Consider the following 20,189-nt stretch of genomic DNA (forward strand, 5'->3'; position numbering starts at 1 on the left):
CTGCCCTTCTTTCCACTGATCCAGAAGGGCTGAGTGAGTTGTAAAGGATTTGCCTACAAGCCAGCAACACCTACAATTAGCTTTTTGGCTCAGTCAGAAGTGCTGTGTGAGTGCAGTGAAACTGGAAATTGCTGCCACCTCACAGCTGTGGTTTGTGGGGGGAAAGAAAGAGCCCAGAGCTCTGCTGAGTCAGTGCAGAAAGCAGAAAAAATGTAAGTCCTTTAAAAAAAACCCACCCAAATGGGCCAGCAGATCTTGTGGCGGGGAGATGGATGACACCAGCGCTTCTTCCTCTTTCTGGGAGGCTGCTGAGCCTCTGGACTTCACAGCTGAACGGGAAACCACTAGGAAGAGCTACTCTACTCTGCTCTTAAGGAGGGAAGAGGGAGAGAATATTGGCTGAATCTGCAAAAAAACCCCATTCCTTCTTCCTTAGGTCTCTCTGCTCTGCTGCCAGGCCACCTCTCCCTGTTCCCAGTGCTTGCAGGCTGGGGCAGGGAGGATGAGTGTGACCTTTGTCTCCTGCTCTCCCATCAAGCTCATTGGACATACAAGTGTTTCCCAACTCCTGGAAACTACTTTTGGGTCAAAGTACAGCAGCTGCTCTGACCCACCCACCCTACTCTTTGCTTCAGGGGGTTTTCATAATTGAAGTCTGCTATTGATGCTGAAATTGCAGGAGGGTTACTTGAGAGGGGGATGTTCAACAGCCACAAGTACAAGGGAAGAGAGGGGAGCCCTGGCAAAGGGGAAAAGAGGAACTGGGAATTCCCCTCACCTGTGGAAAAAGAGGAATTGGGAGTCTGTCATCCCCTGTGGGGTGAGGGGAAGGAGCACACAGGGAAGATGCAGTGGTGGGTGGATATAGATGTATATAATTTCATATGGTGCTCTTTAGATAAGAAGACCTCAGGAAAGGAGCTGAAGAGTGGAACAAAGAGCCCATGGGTTTGTGTGTGTAAGAGGATGAGTTAATGGAGAGACACAGGTTCTGCACAGGTTCTTCCATGCAGGTGTCTGTCATGAGGCAGTGTGGGCAACATGGGCACGGAAAAAAGGGGAGGTTGAAGTGGGGACTCCATGATATAATATTAAATGGAGTAGGGAAAGGGTGACAAAAGCCAGAAGATCATGGCAACTTCTGTAGTATAAACTTCAAATATCATCCATAATTGTATTTTTTTTCTAGAAAAAAAAATCATCCTCTTATCTTAGCAAGCCATCAAAATCAAGAAGCTGCTCAGGAAGAACATTTTATTTTGATAAAACCTGCCAGAGTGATGCTGTAGGGCCGCTGAAACCTGCTTGGCTTCTTGTCTGAGACAACTGCCAGAGCTCAATAGCCTGAGGCACCCCCAGTCTGGGGCATCTCTGGGTGAGCTTCCAAGGACCCAGGGCTGGCCCTTGGGGTCCTGGCACATCCCCCAAAGTGAGAAAAAATAGATCGTTGCTTCTTTTTTTATTATTTTTGGAAAATTAAAAGTGTTTCTATTTCCTGTCATGGGAGCCTGGCAGCTACTTGATGAAATGAATGATTGTGTTAATTACTGTGGGGAGATGCTTGAAGCTGTGAGTGGGGAAAGGCCTTTACAGTTGATTGTGCCAACATATATATATATATATAAATCTGTTTTATTTCATTTATTTGCCAAATATTAAACTTGTTGAGGGAATTGCTGAACTTTTCCATCAAGTTTTTTGTCTCAAGGACAGGAAGATGGCTGTGACAGACCATGTGTGAGCCCTGTTTGGGGTGGGTGCCTTTTCACTTCCCTCATGGACACTCCCAAGCTGTTGACCCTTCTGAGGAGTTCCCGTTAATTTTTTCTATTGTTTTTGCTCCAGATGATGAACCAGATGTGCTCTGGGAACAAGAGAGTTAATTTTACATTGTGGCGTGATGGAGGCCTGGGGGAACATGAGCGGTTTTGTCTGTTTTGCTGTTCTTTTTTCCATATCAGCCTTTCTAAGACTTTCTGGAACAGCTCTGAGAGATCTGAGCAAATCTAAGTTTATGAGATATGCTGAAGTGCTTTGTGTGATATTTTTCATCTGGAGGTCCTGAACTCTACCTGTGCTCAAGGAGCTTCGCTGTCACTTGTTTCAGTTTTAGTGTCCCCTGGGAGTGGGTGACTCCCACGCCCTGGATACCTCCTGTCAACATCCAGGTGATGCAGCTGTAGCTGTACAAAGGTTTAAATCTTGGTCTGGAGGCTGCTGCTCTGGTAGGTGTGCTCAGCTCCTGTCCAGGCTGGGAGGTTTATGAGCTGAGTAAGTGCAGCAGGTGGGTGCTGGGTGACCTTGGCTGGCTGCTGTCACTCCCTCTGTCAACAGGACGGGGAGAGAACATGACAAAAGGGTCACATGAGGACAGGGACAGCTCTCACCTCTCACCACACAGGCAAACTGGCTCACTTGGAGAAAATGATTGTAATTTATTGTCAGTTAATCTTATCAGCATGGGACAGTCAGGAATAAAGGAAAACCTACCTCCTGTACACCTTGCCTTCTTTCCTGCTGCATCCCCCTACCAGCTGTCATTGGGATTGGGGTCAGACAGTGCATGCTGCTGAGCTGGAAGAAACACAGTTCAATGAAAAAGACAAAAAAATGTATTAGGAAGAAGTTGTTCCCTGTGAGGGTGGGGAGGCCCTGGCACAGGGTGTCCCTGGTTGTGGCTGCCCCTGGATCCCTGGAAGTGTCCAAGGCCAGGTTGGATGGGGCTTGGAGCAACCTGGGCCAGGGGAAGGTATCCCTACCCATGGCAGGGAGAGCTTTACAGCCCCTTTCAACCCAAACCATTCAAGGATTCTGTGCCACTGCTGCCCCAAACCTGCTACATAAAGCTATTAAGGTAAAAAATCAGAAAATCTGCATGGCTTTGGCGAGGATTTCATTGTCTTAGTTGCTTAGCTTGCTGCTGATTGCACACCTTTTAAAATCACTTATCTGACTGGACCTCTTGAAAAAGACCTTGCCTCTGGCCCAGTGAGTTCTTGTATAGTAGATGTGTAGTTTTGAGTCTACTCAGATGCCACCCAAAGTGTAGAGCCTTTCCTTACTTCCATGACAGTACAAGAACTTGTAGAAAAAAACCCCAGAGTCTGAAACTGCAGCATTGTGGAAGAGAAATGCTTGCAAACTGAGTCTCTTTTCCATAGCATCTCTTCCCCTTCTGGACTTTCAAGGATCTTGGTGGAAAACTGGGTCAGAGGAAGCCTTGTAAAATTTGTCTTCTATCTTTAAAGGTGTATTTAAGTGTGCTGGCTTTCACAACAAACAGTGGTATCTACAGAGGAAACCAGTTGAGTGACTCTGCTCTTAACAATCACTCATCTTGCTTAATCCTGTTTGGGATTTGCAGCTTTTCCTTGCTTCATCTTCTTTTGATGTCATGGTAATGAACAGTGTCATTCTGGGTATTTTTAGGAAAAAAATCCCTTCTTAAAAATGTTTAAAGTTTGCTAGCTCGCAGCATTGGCACTCAGCTTCTCTCCCAGAAGTTGCTGCAGCTCTGGTTGCAGAACTTGCCTAGATAGAGCTGGGAAGCAGCTCCTGGGTGGCTCTTGGCATGGTCAGCCCATGTCACTGCAGCCAGCTGTGGACATCCCCCCAAGTTCAGGAGGGGCCCTTCCTCATGGCTTCTGCATCTCCAAAGGAAACTGGGATGGGAGCACACCTTTAGCTGTCTGGCCCTGGCATCTGGGAATGAGGAAGGGATGTCCAGCATGCACTGCTGGTTCCTCACACCTCTGTCCCCTGGGGCTGTTCCCTGTGAGCCAGAGCTCCTGGGGTTGAAGCTGGCTTGGTTAAACCCAAGTCGTGGCAGCCCAGGCAGGTGTGAGCAGGGTTTTAAACCTGGCCTAGCTGAAAGGAGGGAATAGGAGATTTGCCTGCTTGTGTTATGGTTTGTGTTACAGCAGCTCATTCGGGACTCATCCAGCTGTTCTCTGGACTTCAGCTGGCCAGTCCTGCACCCTGAATTAGCTACAGAGCACTTACCTGGTGCAGTGCCATCAGATAAGGCTCTTCTTGTAAGGCCCTGGAGCAGCTCCTGATTTTTGCAAGGGGAAAACAAGCTAAACTGCTCCCCTTTTCCAGCCTAGCAGCCTGGGAAAAGTAGGTCAGAGTTGGCCAATCCTCCACATCTTACAAGCTGCATGTGCAAATCTTCATGTGGCTGAAATGTGGATCCATAAAGGATGGATAAAAGAAAAAATTCTTAAATGAACAGTGCCGCTAACAGCTGCTCAAGATGTCTACTGCAGATCTCAGTCTAACACTGAGGCGACAAAATTTTCAGTTTTCTTGGCACACCCAGTATCCTTTTGCTTTTGTAGGGATATCCAGTACTGGGACGTAGAAGTCATGTTGGAAACAGCCTTGTGTGTTCCACAGTGAAGCTGATCCAGATAATACTGCTCTTCCCAGCTGCAAAAATATAATTTTGATGAGAAATTCTGTCTGTGAGTGCCTGCCATGGAGTTACTGAGGGAGGACCTGTTTCTGTGAGATTGGTGAAAACTTGTTCCCATTCTTAGGAAGCTGTCCCATGACTCTGTTATGCAGTGATGGTGGTGTGGAGCAGTGATGGTGACATGGAGCCGTGCTGGCTCAGGCCTGGGATCCATCTTGTGTGTCTGGAGAACCCCCTGTCCCTGCTCCAGGCCCTGCCAGGCTGTGACCAGCCCCAGAGCTTGGCTGGGAGCTGTTCCTGTCCTGTGGGCACAGAGTGTGTGGTGATTGTGAGTGGGGCTGGCCCAGCCCCATCCCCAGTGGGTGCAGCTGTGAGCAGCAGGTGAGCAGCACTGACAGCAATGAGCCATGGAGTGCCCAGGGGCACTGAGCAACACCAAAGGGAGCAGAGGGACACAGGGGCAGGGCATCAGCATGAGGGGGTAAAAGCTGGGTTAAAGAACAAGAAGGGTGGATGCTTGAAGCCTTCTGATGTGGTAAGGTGTTACTGTGTATATCATGGTGTTCTCAGCTGGGACACTGTCCCATGTGCTGTCCTGTCTCCAGGCAAAGCTTCCTGGTGGGGCTCCCCTCCAGGACCTGTGGACATCACTGTTCCCCCAGTTTGGGCCTTTCACTTCCTCCATTTAGGAGGAAGCTCCCATTTGTCCCCTGTGTTAATTTGACTTCTTTTTGCTTTTGCTTCTTTTCCCTCTCATCCCCTGTCCCAGGAGTGCTTTGGAGTTGTGTTAGGGTTGGCTGATCCAAGGGAGACTTGGGAACAACATCAGTCATAGTGAGATGTAAAGCAAAAATACAAACAGGGTAAGAATGTGACACTTCCCACTGACCCTCTCCTTGGCTGCCTTCAGTGAGACTCCCTGAGCTGGATGTGCCTTTGGGGTCATCAGCTGTCACTGAGTTTCTCTTGCAGAAAATTTACTGGTTTTCCTTCGAGCCACATAGGTCTTCTCATCCACAGCTCTTTGGGTAAGGAGTTCTGCAGGTTGCTGCCTGAAGAAGACTTTTAATTAGTTTTGAAAATGTTATTTTAAAAGCATGAGCTGAAGAATCTGAACTGAAGTCAATTTGGGGCCCTTCATGACAAGAAAGATGTTGAGAGGCTGGAGTCAAGGAAGGGAACAGAGCTGGGGAAGGGTCTGGAGCACCAGGAGGGGTTAAGGAAGCTGGGAAAGGGGCTCAGCCTGGAGAAAAGGAGGCTCAGGGGGACCTTGTGGCTCTGCACAACTCCTGACAGGAGGGGACAGCCGGGGGGGTCAGGCTGTGCTGCCAGGAACAGGGACAGGAGGAGAGGGAACGGCCTCAGGCTGGGCCAGGACAGGCTCATTGGGTTGGACATTAGGAGGAGTTTCTCCATGGAAAAGGTGCTCAGACCTTGGAAGGGGCTGCCCAGGGCAGTGCTGGAGTCCCCATCCCTGGAAGTGTCCAAAAACCATGTGATGTGTCACCTGGGGACAAGGTTTAGTGGTGAACACAGGGATGATGATGGGCTGATGGTTGAGCTCAGTGGTCTTGGGAGATCTTTTCCAACCTCAGCCATTCTGTGGTTCATCATCTGGGTACTGCCTTGTATGTTGTAGGATTCCAGCTGTCCCACAGATCCATCTGTACCAAAGAAAAGCTCTTAAAACTCAAGGATGTTCATTTATGCATTTCATAGACTTGGCTTAGAAGTACAGAGTGAATTTATTACTAGCAGAATCAGAGGAGGATAACAAGAAGTAAAATATCCCTTAAAACACCTTTTTCCTTCCAGCCCTTCCCACCGACAGCACAGGGAGACAGGGCAAACCTGTGTCTCACATTGTTTTGATTTTCTTCTGAAATCTGTTATCCCAGAGGTGTTACCAGCCTCTCTCGTTGGCCCAGCCTGGGCCAGCAGCATGTCCCTCTCCAGAGCCATCCGGGACTGGCTCTGCTGACCATGGTGGAAGCTTCCAGCAGCTTCCCACAGAAGCCACCCCTGTGCCCCCCTACCAAAAACCAGGCTGTGCAAAGCCAACACATGGAGTGAGATATTTCACTGGTTTGGCAGTGAGAACTAGGCACTGAAATTAATGAAAAAACCCTAAACCCCTTTGATGCTGGCACACTACTAGAAAAATGTTGTTTTGCTTAATGTTTCAGTCACTTTTCAGTGTGTGTCTGCGAAGGGGCCTGTGCAGATAACCTAGAGAAGGCAGAGTTTCTTTTCCTCTTGGCACTTCTACAAATGTGGTTTGACCGAAAGCTGACTTGTTTGAGGTTTTTTTGCCTTTTCAAGGCTGGATCAGTAGAAGCAATGGTGTCCTGCAGCAGTGAACTGGGTGATAGTGCAGCGCCTGTGCTGGGAGCTGGTTCTTCCCTCCACTGAAGTAACGCCACAGATGAAAAGAACTGTCATAAAAGGCACAAATAATTTTTAATGAAGGTGTTACCTAATCCCAGGATTTCTCATAGCATAGCTGCTGCTTCAGAGCTGCCTGACTTCCCTTGGAGTCACCTTCCGCTCACGAAATCTGGCACTGCATCAGCCCTTTGCAAAATCCCCAAAGCCGCCAGCCCTGCCATTCCCTGTGGTGCTTTAAACACAAGCAGCAGGGAGTTACTGGGGTTTTTATGTTGCTGTGGCCATCTGGCAGGTCTCCTGGTATCTGTATTATTGCTAGGCTATGGATTTGTCTGGAGCATTTCAAGTATCTGTTCCATGGTTAGAGGCACAGTTATTGATTAGTGCAGTTTTTAAAAATTCCCTTTTTAAAAACTGAAAAAATCACATGAAAATGGGAAAACCCATGATTTTAAAATTCATTACTTTTTCTCCTGACTGTGGCAGAGACACCAACTCATATTTCCATGCCACTTTGAGGCCCCATAAAATTCAAAATTTGAATAAAAATTCTGTTGTTATTTAGCTTCCTTCCCCTTTGAGGAGAGAGAGGTCATCCAGCAATTCCCATTATTGGCTTGACCTCAGCCAGACTGCACAGCTGCATGTGCTAAACAAATTGTACTGTGGTGCAGCAAGCCAAAAAAATGGTGGGAAATACACAAAGATGGTCATTTGGGAACTATTATGTTTTTATCAATGGGATTGCACTTAATGGTGGATAAATTCAGGGTTATTACCACTTTTTATTTTGAGATAGATATGTGTCTATCTCAGTATTATATTTGAACAGGCTTTCTATAGTTTCTTTATGATAATTATGCTGTTGAAGTTATTAAAATTGGAATGACTGAAATACAAATCATATATCTGAAATATTAATCATATTAATATAGAGGCCTGATGACAACCATCTCACCAATCTTAACAGCATAAGATCAAATGGTTTCCAGTCATTGCAGAAAATTTTACAGGTTTCTCTAATAGCCAGATTGCTTAAAGCATTACTCATTTTTCACTGTGAAAATGTCTGACCCTAATTATTGTCCACTATGTGTTTCACTTGGTGATTCATAATGCAATTCAAAGGGAGAATCCTATAGCCATGACTTAACCAGGAGATAAATCAGTTGAGGAGAAGTCAGTGAATCCTTACTTTCTACCTCTCAGCCATTCCCAAGGCAGCAGTTTAAAACCAGCAGAGGGGATGCTGACTCTGCTCTTGTTTTTGGATGTGTGTCTTCCAACCCTGGAGCTTTGGGGGTGGGGGGGGCTGTAAATCTGAATTACCACCAACATTATTTTAATTACCCAAGACTTCATCTGCCTCCAAGCTGCTAATTGTAGGACCCTCATTGGCATCAGTGCTGAAAGCCTTAATTGTGTTTTGTAGAGTGCAGGTGGGGTTTGAGATACTTGTGCTTAATTGTTGGTTAAGCCTGCCTTGTTTCTGAGAAATGGTGATGGAGCAGCAGCGCTTGCATAAGGAACAGCCTTAGGGCTGAGCTGCACAGAAACTCTGCTTTCCTCAGAAATGTCCTGGGAACAAGTGCAATTCCCCCAGGCGGCTGCTGCTGAGGCAGCTGCTGCAACAAAAGACCATTTCCCCAACAGAGCTGCTCCTACACAAAATCCTTAAGGCTGGGAAAGACCTTTAGGGTCACCAGGTCCAGATAGAGATCATTCTCAGACAATTCATAGTAATTCAATCATTGTTGTGATTGAACATCAGCTTTTGACCCATACACCATAACAATTCTTCCTTTTAAAAACAAAATATCGATGGCAGCGTTCCAGTGCCTAAAGGAGCTCCAGGAGAGCTGGAGAGGGACTTTGGACCAAGGGGTGGAGGGACAGGACACAGGGAATGGCTTCCCACTGCCAGAGGACAGCGACAGATGGAATACTGGGGAGAAATCCTTCCCTGTGGGGGTGGGCAGGCCCTGGCACAGGGTGCCCAGAGAAGCTGTGGCTGTCCCTGGATCCCTGGAAGTGTCCCAGGCCAGGCTGGACAGGGCGTGGAGCAACCTGGGCTAGTGGAAGGTGTCCCTGCCCATGGCAGGGGTGGCACTGGAAGGGTTTTAAGTTCCCTCCTAACCCAAACCATTCAGGGGTTCTGTGATAACAGTGGTGATCAAGCTATTTTTACTTACATTTTCAGCTTAGTTTTTTAACATTACCTGGCAAATCAATTAGCAGAAGCCCAGGCAGGAATAAAAACATCAATGCTGAGAGTGCACACTGGCTGTTTAATGTACATTTGATAACTTCAGTGTTTTGAAATACATTAAGTGAATACTTCTGTGTTATTTGCCAGGTTGCTGGTAGTTTTTGGTCCCTGTCCAAGGAGTGAGATTTTGATTAATATATTATATCTTAAAGAAGTATTTAGTATTGCTTATAGCAATATCTTAATCAGAGCAAGCAGTCTTCCTATATATTTTCTCTTCATCTAAAGAAGGAAGTTAAAAAGAATAGATTTTCATTTTCTTAACTGAAAAAGCTCCAAATAAACTTTCAAACATGAAAAGGCAGATGATTAAATCTTTGCCTTGGGTTAAGAAGCTAATAACGAGATGGAGTGAGATGACTTGGCAGTACTGAACTACCAAGACTAATTTTTCCAAGTTAGTTGATCCATGCCTTGGATTTAGTTTCTGTTTCAACACTCACTGGGATTTGCCTGATAGAAAGGTAGTGATGGATCTGCATGTCAGAGGTCTGGGGTTTCTACATGCTTTGGGATTTTGAATATGGATAGGAAACCATTTACTGTTTGTGTTGTTAAGAAAAACTGGATTTTTGTAAGCGTTGGGACTGATCATAACATGATCTGAATGGAGAGGGAGGCATTGATCTTTTGCCCAGAGCTCTGCTCAGCCATCAGGATTTTGTCTGAAATCCAGGTTTTTGTAGGTAACTTCAGTCTCTTGGCAGGGTAACCCTGGGTGTTTATTGCCAAAGTCATGCTGGATATCAAGACTTGGCAAGACCTTGTCACTTCATGGATTTTTCGTTTCAAAGAGCCTTGTTTCTCTTGATTCTTTCTTTGTGGCAGAGCTTTGTGTTGAAAGGAATGGAAAAGTTGGCAGGTTGGAACATCTGCCTGTGAGGAAAGACTTGGGGCTTGATCCCCCAGTTCCCCTGCCCATGATGAAGAGACAAGATCAGGCATAATTCCTCAGGAACTAATAAAGGTTGCTATTTAAAGCCTTTCCACACTGATCCCCAGCTTTAAATAGCTGCTTGTTCATTACTCAGGGAGCACTGAGACCACCTCAGTGTAGCAATTAGGTGAGCCCCACAGGTATGGAGCACAGGGGAGAACTCCTTGACAAGTTGAATTAGGATAACACTGAATAGGATTTGCCTGGGGACACATTCAGAACTTCCTGAGTGGTTTCCAAGAGCCTTTTTTTTGGTTGTTTGGTCAGGGATTTTTCCCCAAAAGACATTTGATTTGATTTGATTTGATTTGAAATTACCTAACCTCTTTGTTTTCCTCTTTTCCTTCTTCTCCCAGCAGGAGGGAGAAGTGATTCTGGGCCTCAGGAGTCTCATGGATAAGGTCTTATTGAACTTCCAGAGTTTCTAAAATTTGCCTTTATTGAAAAAAAGCATCTTTAGACTGAAAATGTGTACAAGGAGGAATGTTTGGACTTGCTTTTCCTCGTGATAGGATTTAATCTGGGCACTGCCCAGGCTCCCCAGGGAATGGGCACAGCCCCAAGGCTGCCAGAGCTCCAGGAGAGTTTGGACAACGCTCCCAGGGATGCACAGGGTGGGATTGGGCTGTCTGGACAGGGTCTGGAGTTGCACTGATGATCCTTGTGGGTCCCTTCCAGCTCAGGATATTCTGATATTCCCTGTTTCGGGTGTCTGGACAGGGTCTGGAGTTGCACTGAGGATCCTTGTGGGTCCCTTCCAGCTCAGGATATTCTGATATTCCCTGTTTCAGTGCTGGAAAGATGTGGGTGTTTCACCAGAGCCGAGCAGGAGGCTTTTTGTGACCCCCAACCACAGAAATAACTTCCCCTGCTCTCCTGGGAGGCATCTGAGCCCTGGCCCCATTTGACACAAAAGAAACCCCTCATTGTACAGAAAACCCCTGCATGCTTTAACTTGTTAGAAAGTGCATTTTTAGGGCTGCACTCTGTGCTCTCAGGAATGGCTATTAGACACATCCAATAGGATTTGCCAATGTTTTCTTTTCTCCCCCTGGTAATTCCTGCCAGCTGCAGTTCCCATATCTCTGTTTCCAGTCGGGGCTCTGCTGTGTAAATGAGGTGTCCTCATCCTGTGGTGACTCCCCAGAGCTGTGGGGGTGGCACCACCTGTGGTGGTGGCAGTGTTTCAGAGTGCTCCTTATGCTGTGTGCAGCACTGCAGTGCTGTGACAGATTTCCTCCATCACTCCCAAACCAACAAAGGTGAAAGAGGATCCAAAACCCACAGCAAACTGCTTGTTTTCATTGTTTTATGGGATACTTGCTGCTGTGACACGAGCCAAAACCATTAAAGGCTACAAAGAGAGGAAGAAGTAAAAGTTTTAAAAACACTACTCTCTGGCAGGTTTTGCATATTCCCCATAAACTTGACTCAGTCCCTGTGCCCTGTTTGCTCAAGGCTTTGCCCCTCTCCTAAAACCCTAATGTTTCTTTTGGGGAGATTGTTGATATCCTTGTATCATTTTTGTCATTACATTTATGTAACTTGAAGAGTTGCATATCTTTCTGTCCTTTACCGTGAGGAGATCCATGGTTTCACAGAATTGTATCAATTTTTCCAGCCCAAGCTGGAGTTTTCCCTTGCCTGACCTGTGTTCTGCCCCACAGTTGACACTCCAGATCCCTACGTGGAGCTGTTCATCCCCACTGCCCCCGACTGCAGGAAGAGAACCAAGCACTTCAACAATGACATCAACCCCGTGTGGAATGAGACCTTCGAGTTCATCCTGGACCCCAATCTGGAGAATGTTCTGGAGGTAAATCCCATGGCTGGGCTGGGCATATGAAGGGCAAAACAACAGTGGCTCACACATGTGTGACATCTGACGCCTCAAGATCACCCCTTTGAATAAAATGTTAAATCTGGTTTAGCTGTGGTGCTAAGCAAGCAGTGTTGGATAAATTGAGTTATTCAAGGAGTATCATTACAAGATATGCCTGTCGTCTTTTGGACAGCTTCTGAGGGATAGTAACTTCTTGTTGCTCACATCAGCTGCAGAGTACTCCCTGCTTCCTGCCCTGATACAGCCCTTAGAGATAGAGGACAGGTGGGGCTTAAGTCAAGTGCCTGCCCATGGAGACAAAGCAAAAGGCTGGTTCTGCTGTGTCCTCCTTGCCTGGAGCCCACCCAGGGCTCTTCTGCACACTCCATGTGCAGCCTTGTTGGCCAAGCCACTGTTCAGTCTCATGTGTTAAACTATACAGGCTGCACACCAGAACTGAGTGTTAGGTGTGAGTGTTTTCTGAATGGGCATGGCAAGGATTTAAGGTTAGCTCTGGTCCTTTGTGAGCTCTGTTCTTCATAGAGGATGGCCCTGCCACCTGCTCTCTACTGACCCTAGCTTACAGAGTTCAGTCTAAATTTGCCAAACCTTCAGAGGATGCAGCCTGCAAAGATATTCCTTGAGCTTGTGACCATCAGACCTTGGGTCTGAAAGGGAATTGTGCTTCCTGCAAGTTCCCTGTGTTCCTGAGGAAGGCTCCACAGTTTGAGAATTACACCCATGGTCTGCTTCTTGCTGGATCATGAAGTGCATCCTGCACTAAACATATTTAGGAATTCACAATGATTTCCTGGGCATTAGTTCCTGCCTGTTCCTCTGGTGCATTGCTGGCCCTCATGGAGCAGAGCCTGGCTCCTTCTCTGAGCTCCCTTTCACTTAGGCAGGTTCTCTAGGAATGTTTGAATTTGTTGAAGACAAAATTTGGTTCAAGGGTTTTGAAAAGGATAAAGTTACTACAGTCACAAACACATCAAGATAGATTGTAGGTAGAAATATGTCTTTACCATAACTAAAGACTGTTGCTGGGTCTGAGACAGTGCAATAAAATTCCCTGATGATTGCCTGCAAAGAGTAGATGATAACATTAAATAATGGTTAATTGTGGACCTGGTAGCGTAGGGAAGAGCTGGATTCTAGAATGGAGTGCAGTGTCACAAATATGTAAAGTCACCTCCCCACCCAAATCCTCTGTGAATTCCAAAGGTCAGACTCCACAATTCTTGTGATTCCTTGGATTGTTTCAATCTGCATCTTTAACTCTATCCCAAGTGCAGTTTTCCCTCTGAAGTGTAAACAGCTCTTCAAAACCCCCACTAAGAAGTTTTTGCTTTTGGTTTTAAGAGACAGCACTCAGAGATTGCAGGAATGGGCATAAAGTTCTGTAAGGAAACAGAACAATGTAAATACCATTAAAATAATGAGCTCTGTCCTAATATAAGGAGAATTCGTAATTTCAAAGGTTTGCTTGTGGCACAGGATGAAGAAGATTCTTTATAGCTGAGAAGAGGCTGATCCCAGATGTAGCAGCTAATTATTCAAGTGATTGTATCTTGATTCCTTTTGTTTTCTGCAAAAGATACAGTCCAAGCCATGAACATGTGATGTTTTAGAAGATATAATGCCACAAAGTGGAAAAATAACTCATAAATCAAATCAGTCTGGAGATCTCATTTAATAAAAACCATCTAAACGAGAATTTGAAATTCTTTCTCTATATCTTGAGGACTTGGAAAGGAGCCACTGGGGAAAAAAGTCTACTAAACATAGATCCAGATGGATTAGAGCAAAAGCATGGAAAGGTGTTCTGCCATATCCACATCCTTCTTTGGATATTATCACATTTTTTAAAGGTCTCTGCTCCAGCATGGAGGGTATGAGAAGAGACTTGAAGGTCTGGCTGGATACAGAGAGCAGCGTTGTGTAAATTGGAATGCTGCACACTTTGCCAAATCACTGCTGTAACAATCTTGGTCTGTAGAGTCAAGGCTGGGGTATGTGGATTCCATCTTCTCTGAAAAGTTGCTAGATGTTTTTTTGGCCTATCACAGTTAGAACTATACAAGTTTCTCCATAGGGAAATTTTGCTGACTGGAAATTTGAAGGTACTGTGCTTTGCTTCTACTGTATGTGGAATTTGAAGGTATTAGAAAGATGGTGAGATTTGCTGCCAGAAAGGCAGTGAGTTATCCTGGTGTACTCCTGCAGTTCAGTTCCTTGAAGTGCCATCTCCACTGTCCATGTGCTTATCCTGGTTTAAAAGAAATGTCAGTTGGCACTGGGCATTGACTGGGTTGGGTCAGGCCCATTCTTCCATATAATTTATTTTTTTACTTCAGGCACAGGCTTGATGGAATTAAAAAGGGATTTCTTGCAGTGGAATTGAATATCCAGATATCTCTTCCAGGTTACTCTCATGGATGCCAACTATGTTATGGATGAGACTCTTGGCACATCCACGTTTCCCATCTCTTCTCTGAAACTGGGAGAGAAGAAGGAGGTCCAGCTAACTTTCAATGATGTAAGTTGGACATTCATGACTTTACCTTGGTCAGAAGTTTTCCGAGCATTCACTCTTGCCCATGGATAAAGCCTCAATTTATTTTCTTACAGCCCTGCTGAGAGGAGAATTAAAACAGTGCCACTGAATGCCTTGGTGTCCCTGCTGGAAGACTCCTCTTTAAAAGTCTAGTTTGGGACTTTCTCTGCCTAAAGCAGTTTCTTGCACACTCAGTGCAGTTTAGTTTCATGGACTCAGTTAGTGTGAGGTTACTCAGAGTTTGCTGGTCAGTGCATTGCCCCTCCTGCTGCTGCCTGTGGCTTCCAGAAAGCTGCAGAAATTCTTTTATCATTACACGTTTCACTTTCTGGAAGTGGCTTGTTGTAACACAGACCTGGCTGACATGCAGTGATGCAGGTGATGCAGTAATTGGATTATTCCCTTTAAACATGTCTGCAAATCTGATGGAGTCCCTTGAACAGGGCTTGTCTGCCTGCACTGTAACTCCTGGAAACTGTTGTTACATCTAGGTGGAATTGAGCTTGTTCTGCACATACTGAAATCTATAAATACCATCTGCATTTCTGGTTTGGGCTATGGTTGATTGTATGATCAGAAATCTTGATTTGTTCTGCTGTTTTCTGTGTGATACAACTTTAAAAGTGTAGTTACAGCAAATAGCTGGTTAAAGGCCTATTTATTGGAAAGCAGAGAGCTTCATATGTGAAGTTCAGCATTTCATTTGGCATAGCCTTAGGGCAGTTGGAGTTTTGATACCCTCCATTATTTTTCCTTTTTAAAATCACAGCATTTTTTGAAGTTTCTGCATATTTATTTCACTACATTTCAGTAACTCTTGGGCTTCCAGATCATGGGCTGAGAGCAAGTCCTGGTTCTGCCAGGCATGAAGAGGGGCAGTGAGATAGAACTTTTGAATGCATTTTACAAACACAGTTCACAGAGGTCATTGCATGAATACAAGGCCTTGCCTTGCTTGAACTTCTCATCAACGTTCAGCAAAGTTTGGTAGGCAGTCATAAGGGAAAAAACAGTGCAAAAAAAGGCAAATACACTCTGAAATTTAAAAGCAAATAGTTAAGGGGAGATGAAGTCAGGTTGAGCCTGATGTAGACGATGTATACCTAGAATTCCTGAAACTGAAAATGAAGTAATAGTCCTGAAATGTCTGTGGCAGTCTGTGTAAGGTATAGAAAATGCCATGATATCTCCCTGTTGGAATGCTTCCCTCCAAGGGTTTCTTTCATGTGCATACATTTTTATAAGCATTGGATCACTGCATGGTTTCAGGAGTGCTTTCTAAATTAGTAATGCCAGGTGGGGAATAATGTAATTGTTTCCCTGCCTTTGAAGTGCTTCCTCAGTGACTCTTCACTTTGTTTGTTCATGTCTTCCCTTTGTTGTTTCTCTGCCTGTTCTTTCTTTTTCTCCCACCTTGCTCATACCCTGCCTCATTTGCAATTCCCCTTTCAGGAATTGGGTCTGCATGTAGGAGTCAGAGGCAGCTGTGCATCCCAGATCCTGCTCTGCTGTCTGAGTGTCAGGCAGACCTTCAGTCTGGGGTGTTGTGGCTCTGTCCCTGGTGCTCACATGCCCCAAGTGAGGAGGAGAATCTGGTTTTACACAGAGGACAGTCTGAGTCTGTCACTTCTCCAGGGCTGCACCAGCAAGGCCATTGCACAGAGAGAGGGTGAAAATACCTCTCCATTCTGTCTGAGTTCCACAGCCAGTACTCCTGGATTGTGCCTGACAGGAAATTGGTGCTTTAATCATAATTTTTTAACTTCTTGTCTAAAGGCAGCTCTTTCAGTGCTCTGTGAAAGGCAGAGGAGGCCAACCCATAGCTCGTGGCCAGGCAGTTCAGTGTGGCTGGCAAGTGAAGCCATTGTGCAGTGACATTTATTGCATTTTCCAGCAAGCTGTAAGCACTCCCCCTTTCTGACTGCTAATTGAGCATGTTTAGCTGTGGAGAGACACTTGGTGGCTCCTGTGGAACACAGAGCAGTGATTCCCTCACACAGGTGGCACTTAGATGTGATCTCCTGGTTCTCCTGCCAGCCATGAGTGGGTGAAGAGCATCAGATCCCCTGAGGACAGAGATGAATTGCATGTCAGGAAGGGATTAGCAGTGCAAGAAAGGCAAGGCTGTGGGATCTGAGGAATGAAAGCCAGCACTTAGCAACATTTTCCACTGTATTCAATTCTAGTGGTATATTTTGGAATCATACTGTGTGCTTTGAAAAAAAAATCTATAGAAAAGAGTCTCATTCATATGTGCCAAAAATATCCTCTTTTTTGAAAAAGAGTGAAGAGGAAAGAAAGAATGAAAAGTTCTTACAGTAGTAGTTGATGTTCCAGGTGTGTTTGTGGGTTTTCCCTAAGTGCTGTAACAATATTTAAATATTTCTTGTTTAGGTCACAGAAATGACTTTGGAATTGTCTCTGGAAGTATGGTGAGTATCTCATATATTTTTTTGAAAAAAGGGTGAAAATATACCAGCAGCAAAGGAATTTTATTTTACACTGTTCATTAAAATTTTCATGGAGTCACAGAATATCCTGAATTGGAAGGAACCCACAAGGATCATCAAAGTCCAACTCCTGGCCCTGCACCCCAAGAGTCCCACCTGGTGGGATTTTCTTAAAAACATGTGAGGTAGAGTGCAAAAATTCCTTGTTGTGGCATAGAAATACTAGGTACTGTAAAAGTGAGGAGATTTTACAACTGTGGTTTATTTTGATGTTGTAATTGTGTTACTGACTAAACACCCTTACTGGGACTAAGAGGTGGGACCCTTCCAAATGTTTGCAGGAATGTGGCCATCCTATATAGATCTCCCAGCCTGGTATATGAGAAGGCTTTTCCTTCTCAAGGGCTTTGTTTCTAAAAAACCCACAGACCTCACTCAGGTGCAGCTTCATCCTCACTGTTTTACCTTCTCTGGCAACTTGGCCCCTCACATGAACTTTCAGCTGCTGTTACAGAGCTGCTCCTAAAATGTATTTAAATGTATTTAAACTACACAGTAAAGATTTAGGTGAAGATTTAGGGCCAGGAGTTCTCCATGTAAAAGCCAAGCAGATGCTACCTTTCTTTGTCCCATTTTTTCCCCTCTCTAGCTGTCTTTCTCCCTCATTCTTCACCTATCCTGGCAAGAGACCATAAATCATATTGAGGCATAAGCAGAACAATACATTTCAAGTCTAAAAATGATTTTCTGGGAGCAAGGAATTTAAGGAGTAATTTTTTGTCTGTAGCTATAAATAGGAGCACTGAGCACTCTCATAGTCAAGTTATTTCCTGATTACTCCGGATGACAAACATCCCTTAGGGATAATTTCTGCTCATCATGTTGTACTAGGAAAATGCATTTGTGGGTGGTCCTTGAGACCACCCTGAACCAGCCAGGCTTTGTACATTACAAGCATTTAATATCTCTGACATTAAATAAACACAAGATGCTTCGTGTCTTCTTCTTAGGCTTTGAAATGTAAAGGATCTTATCAAGTTCTGCTGCTATTCCCTGATAGCCATGCAGATTGTGGATATCTTCCTGGAACATTGCTTCTAGGGACTCTTTTTTTCCCTTTTCTTAATCCTATTATTTTATTGCATCATAGGTTTTTTTTAAAATATGAGAATTATTGTCTGAGCCTAAATGGATCCATTCCACCAATCTGGGGAATTGTTATCTGTGCCTAAATGGATCCATCCCGCCAATCTAGGGAATTATTGTCTGAGCCTAAATGGATCCATTCCACCAATCTGGGGAATTGTTATCTGAGTTTAAACAGATCCATTTCACCACCAGTCTGGGGAATTATTGTCTGAGCCTAAATGGATCCATTTCACTAATTTGGGGAATTGTTATCTGTGCCTAAAGGGATCCATTTCACCAATCTGGGGAATTATTGTCTGAGCCTAAATGGATCCATTTCACTAATTTGGGGAATTGTTGTCTGTGCCTAAATGGATCCATCCTGCCAATCGGGGGAATTATTGTCTGAGCCTAAATGGATCCATTTCACCCCTGTATGCTTTTCAGTGGGTACCAGGGTGGATTTGTCCACTCCTCCTCTTATCTGTCCATGGGAAGTGGCAGCTGCAGTTGTACATTAAGTACAGCACTGAGATCCTTGCAGTCTTGTGAACATTTTTTTATCCTACAACGTAGAGAAAAATACAGAGAAAAGTGCTGAGTTTTTCCTGTGGTGTGCCAGCATGATCTGTGCTGTAGGTTTATTATTGTGAGTGCAGAATTCACTTGCTGTATTTAATTATTTGCTTTTAATGAGTTCTATATAAAATGCATGTCTTGAAGACACATTGCACTTTGCCTCCATCACTCTAGAGCTGATGGATGGCGTCACATGAAAAACACCATTTTATTTCATCTCCTGTAAGTGGGTGCAGATTTTCTGCTGGTTTCCCAGGGAGGTGTTTGTGATGCTGTTTGGAATTGGGCCCCTTGTGACAGCCTGTCCCTTTCCCAAACAGCTCCTCCACGGACCTGCGGTTCAGCATGGCCCTGTGTGATGAGGAGAAGAGGTTCCGGCAGCAGCGCAGAGACAACATCATGCACAGCATCAAGTCATTCCTGGGGGAGAACAGCCACAACCTGACCTCTTCCCGTGATGTAAGTGTGGAGAGTTCCCACCAGGGTTAGCATCCCCTTTGGGATCCTTCATTTGCCTGTCAGAGGAAAGAATGAGGCGTGCGAGGTGGAAGGGTTTGATGTAGGAAGATTATAGGTTATAAAAATTCTTTTCCTCTATTAACATAAAATATTTAGCCTGGAGAGTAATTTTTCTTGGCTCTAAATTTGTAAATTAAAGTTTATGACTGGGGGAAACTATAAAAGGAGAGATTTAGATTAGATATTAGGAAGAAATCCTTCCCTCTGAGGGTAGGGAGGCCCTGGCACAGGCTGCCCAGAGAAGCTGTTGTGCCCCTGGATCCCTGGAAGTGTCCAAGGCCAGGTTGGATGGGCTTGGAGCAGCCTGGGATAGTGGAAGGTGTCCCTGTGGTGGCAATGGATGAGCTTTAAGGTCCCTTCCAAAGAAATCATTCTGGGGTTCTGTGATTCATTGGCCCCTTAAACAAACTGCTCCAATTTCCCCCCGTTTGAATCCCAGGCTTTGTTAAGGTGTTGGCTGTGAGGGGAGATTGCCATTTGAAAAGTGCCTCAGGGTGTGTGAAATACCTGCTGAATCCTGCAGTGGCTCTGGGCACTCACCCAGCACAGAATATGCCCCTGCATGCCCAGTACCCATCCCATGCTCTGTGACCTTCATCTCTGAAAGACTAGACAGGAAATGAGCTGGTTTAAATTTAGAGTCAGCTTGGAAATTAGTTTATTTCTTCCCTTCCTTCTTTTCCTTGAGCCAGTTTTACTGGATTAGGGTCATGAAGTTTTATTTCTTTGAAACATGAGGAACTGCAGCTTTCCTTGACTTGCAGGTGCTTTGGACCAAGCCAAGAGGAATGGAAGTCAGCAGATCTCAGTGGCTGATGGTGGCTTGGGACATCCCACAGAATCAGGGAATGGTTTGGGTGGGAAGACACTGTAAGGATCACCCAGTGCCACCCCCTGTCATGGGCAGGGACACCTTCCACTAGCCCAGGCTGCTCCAAGCCCTGTCCAATCTGGCCTTGGACACCTCCAGGGATCCAGGGGCAGCCACAGCTTCTCTGGGCACCCTGTGCCAGGGTCTCACACCACAGTGAGGAAGGGCCCAGATCCTACTGAGCTCTTCAGTGGTTTCATAAAACACTTCATTATTTAGAGTTAATTAGGAATCCACTTGGTACAGATCTAC

General features: G+C 45.2%; 1 protein-coding gene across 2 annotated transcripts in view; it reads left to right on the plus strand.

Annotated features, from left to right (window-relative positions):
* PLA2G4A (phospholipase A2 group IVA) overlaps nt 1-20,189 on the plus strand; it is a 66,142-nt gene that overhangs the window by 21,687 nt on the left and 24,266 nt on the right. For both annotated transcript variants that reach the window (XM_039726391.1, XM_039726392.1), the window contains exons 5-8: nt 11,679-11,827; nt 14,259-14,372; nt 16,785-16,822; nt 18,868-19,006. In XM_039726391.1, the coding sequence (XP_039582325.1) occupies nt 11,679-11,827; nt 14,259-14,372; nt 16,785-16,822; nt 18,868-19,006 (440 nt within the window). The remainder of the gene's footprint in view (nt 1-11,678; nt 11,828-14,258; nt 14,373-16,784; nt 16,823-18,867; nt 19,007-20,189) is intronic.

This window comes from Passer montanus, unplaced genomic scaffold, assembly GCF_014805655.1.
Source record: "Passer montanus isolate IOZ18808 unplaced genomic scaffold, ASM1480565v1 scaffold58, whole genome shotgun sequence".
In the NCBI taxonomy this organism is placed as follows: Eukaryota; Metazoa; Chordata; class Aves; order Passeriformes; family Passeridae; genus Passer; species Passer montanus.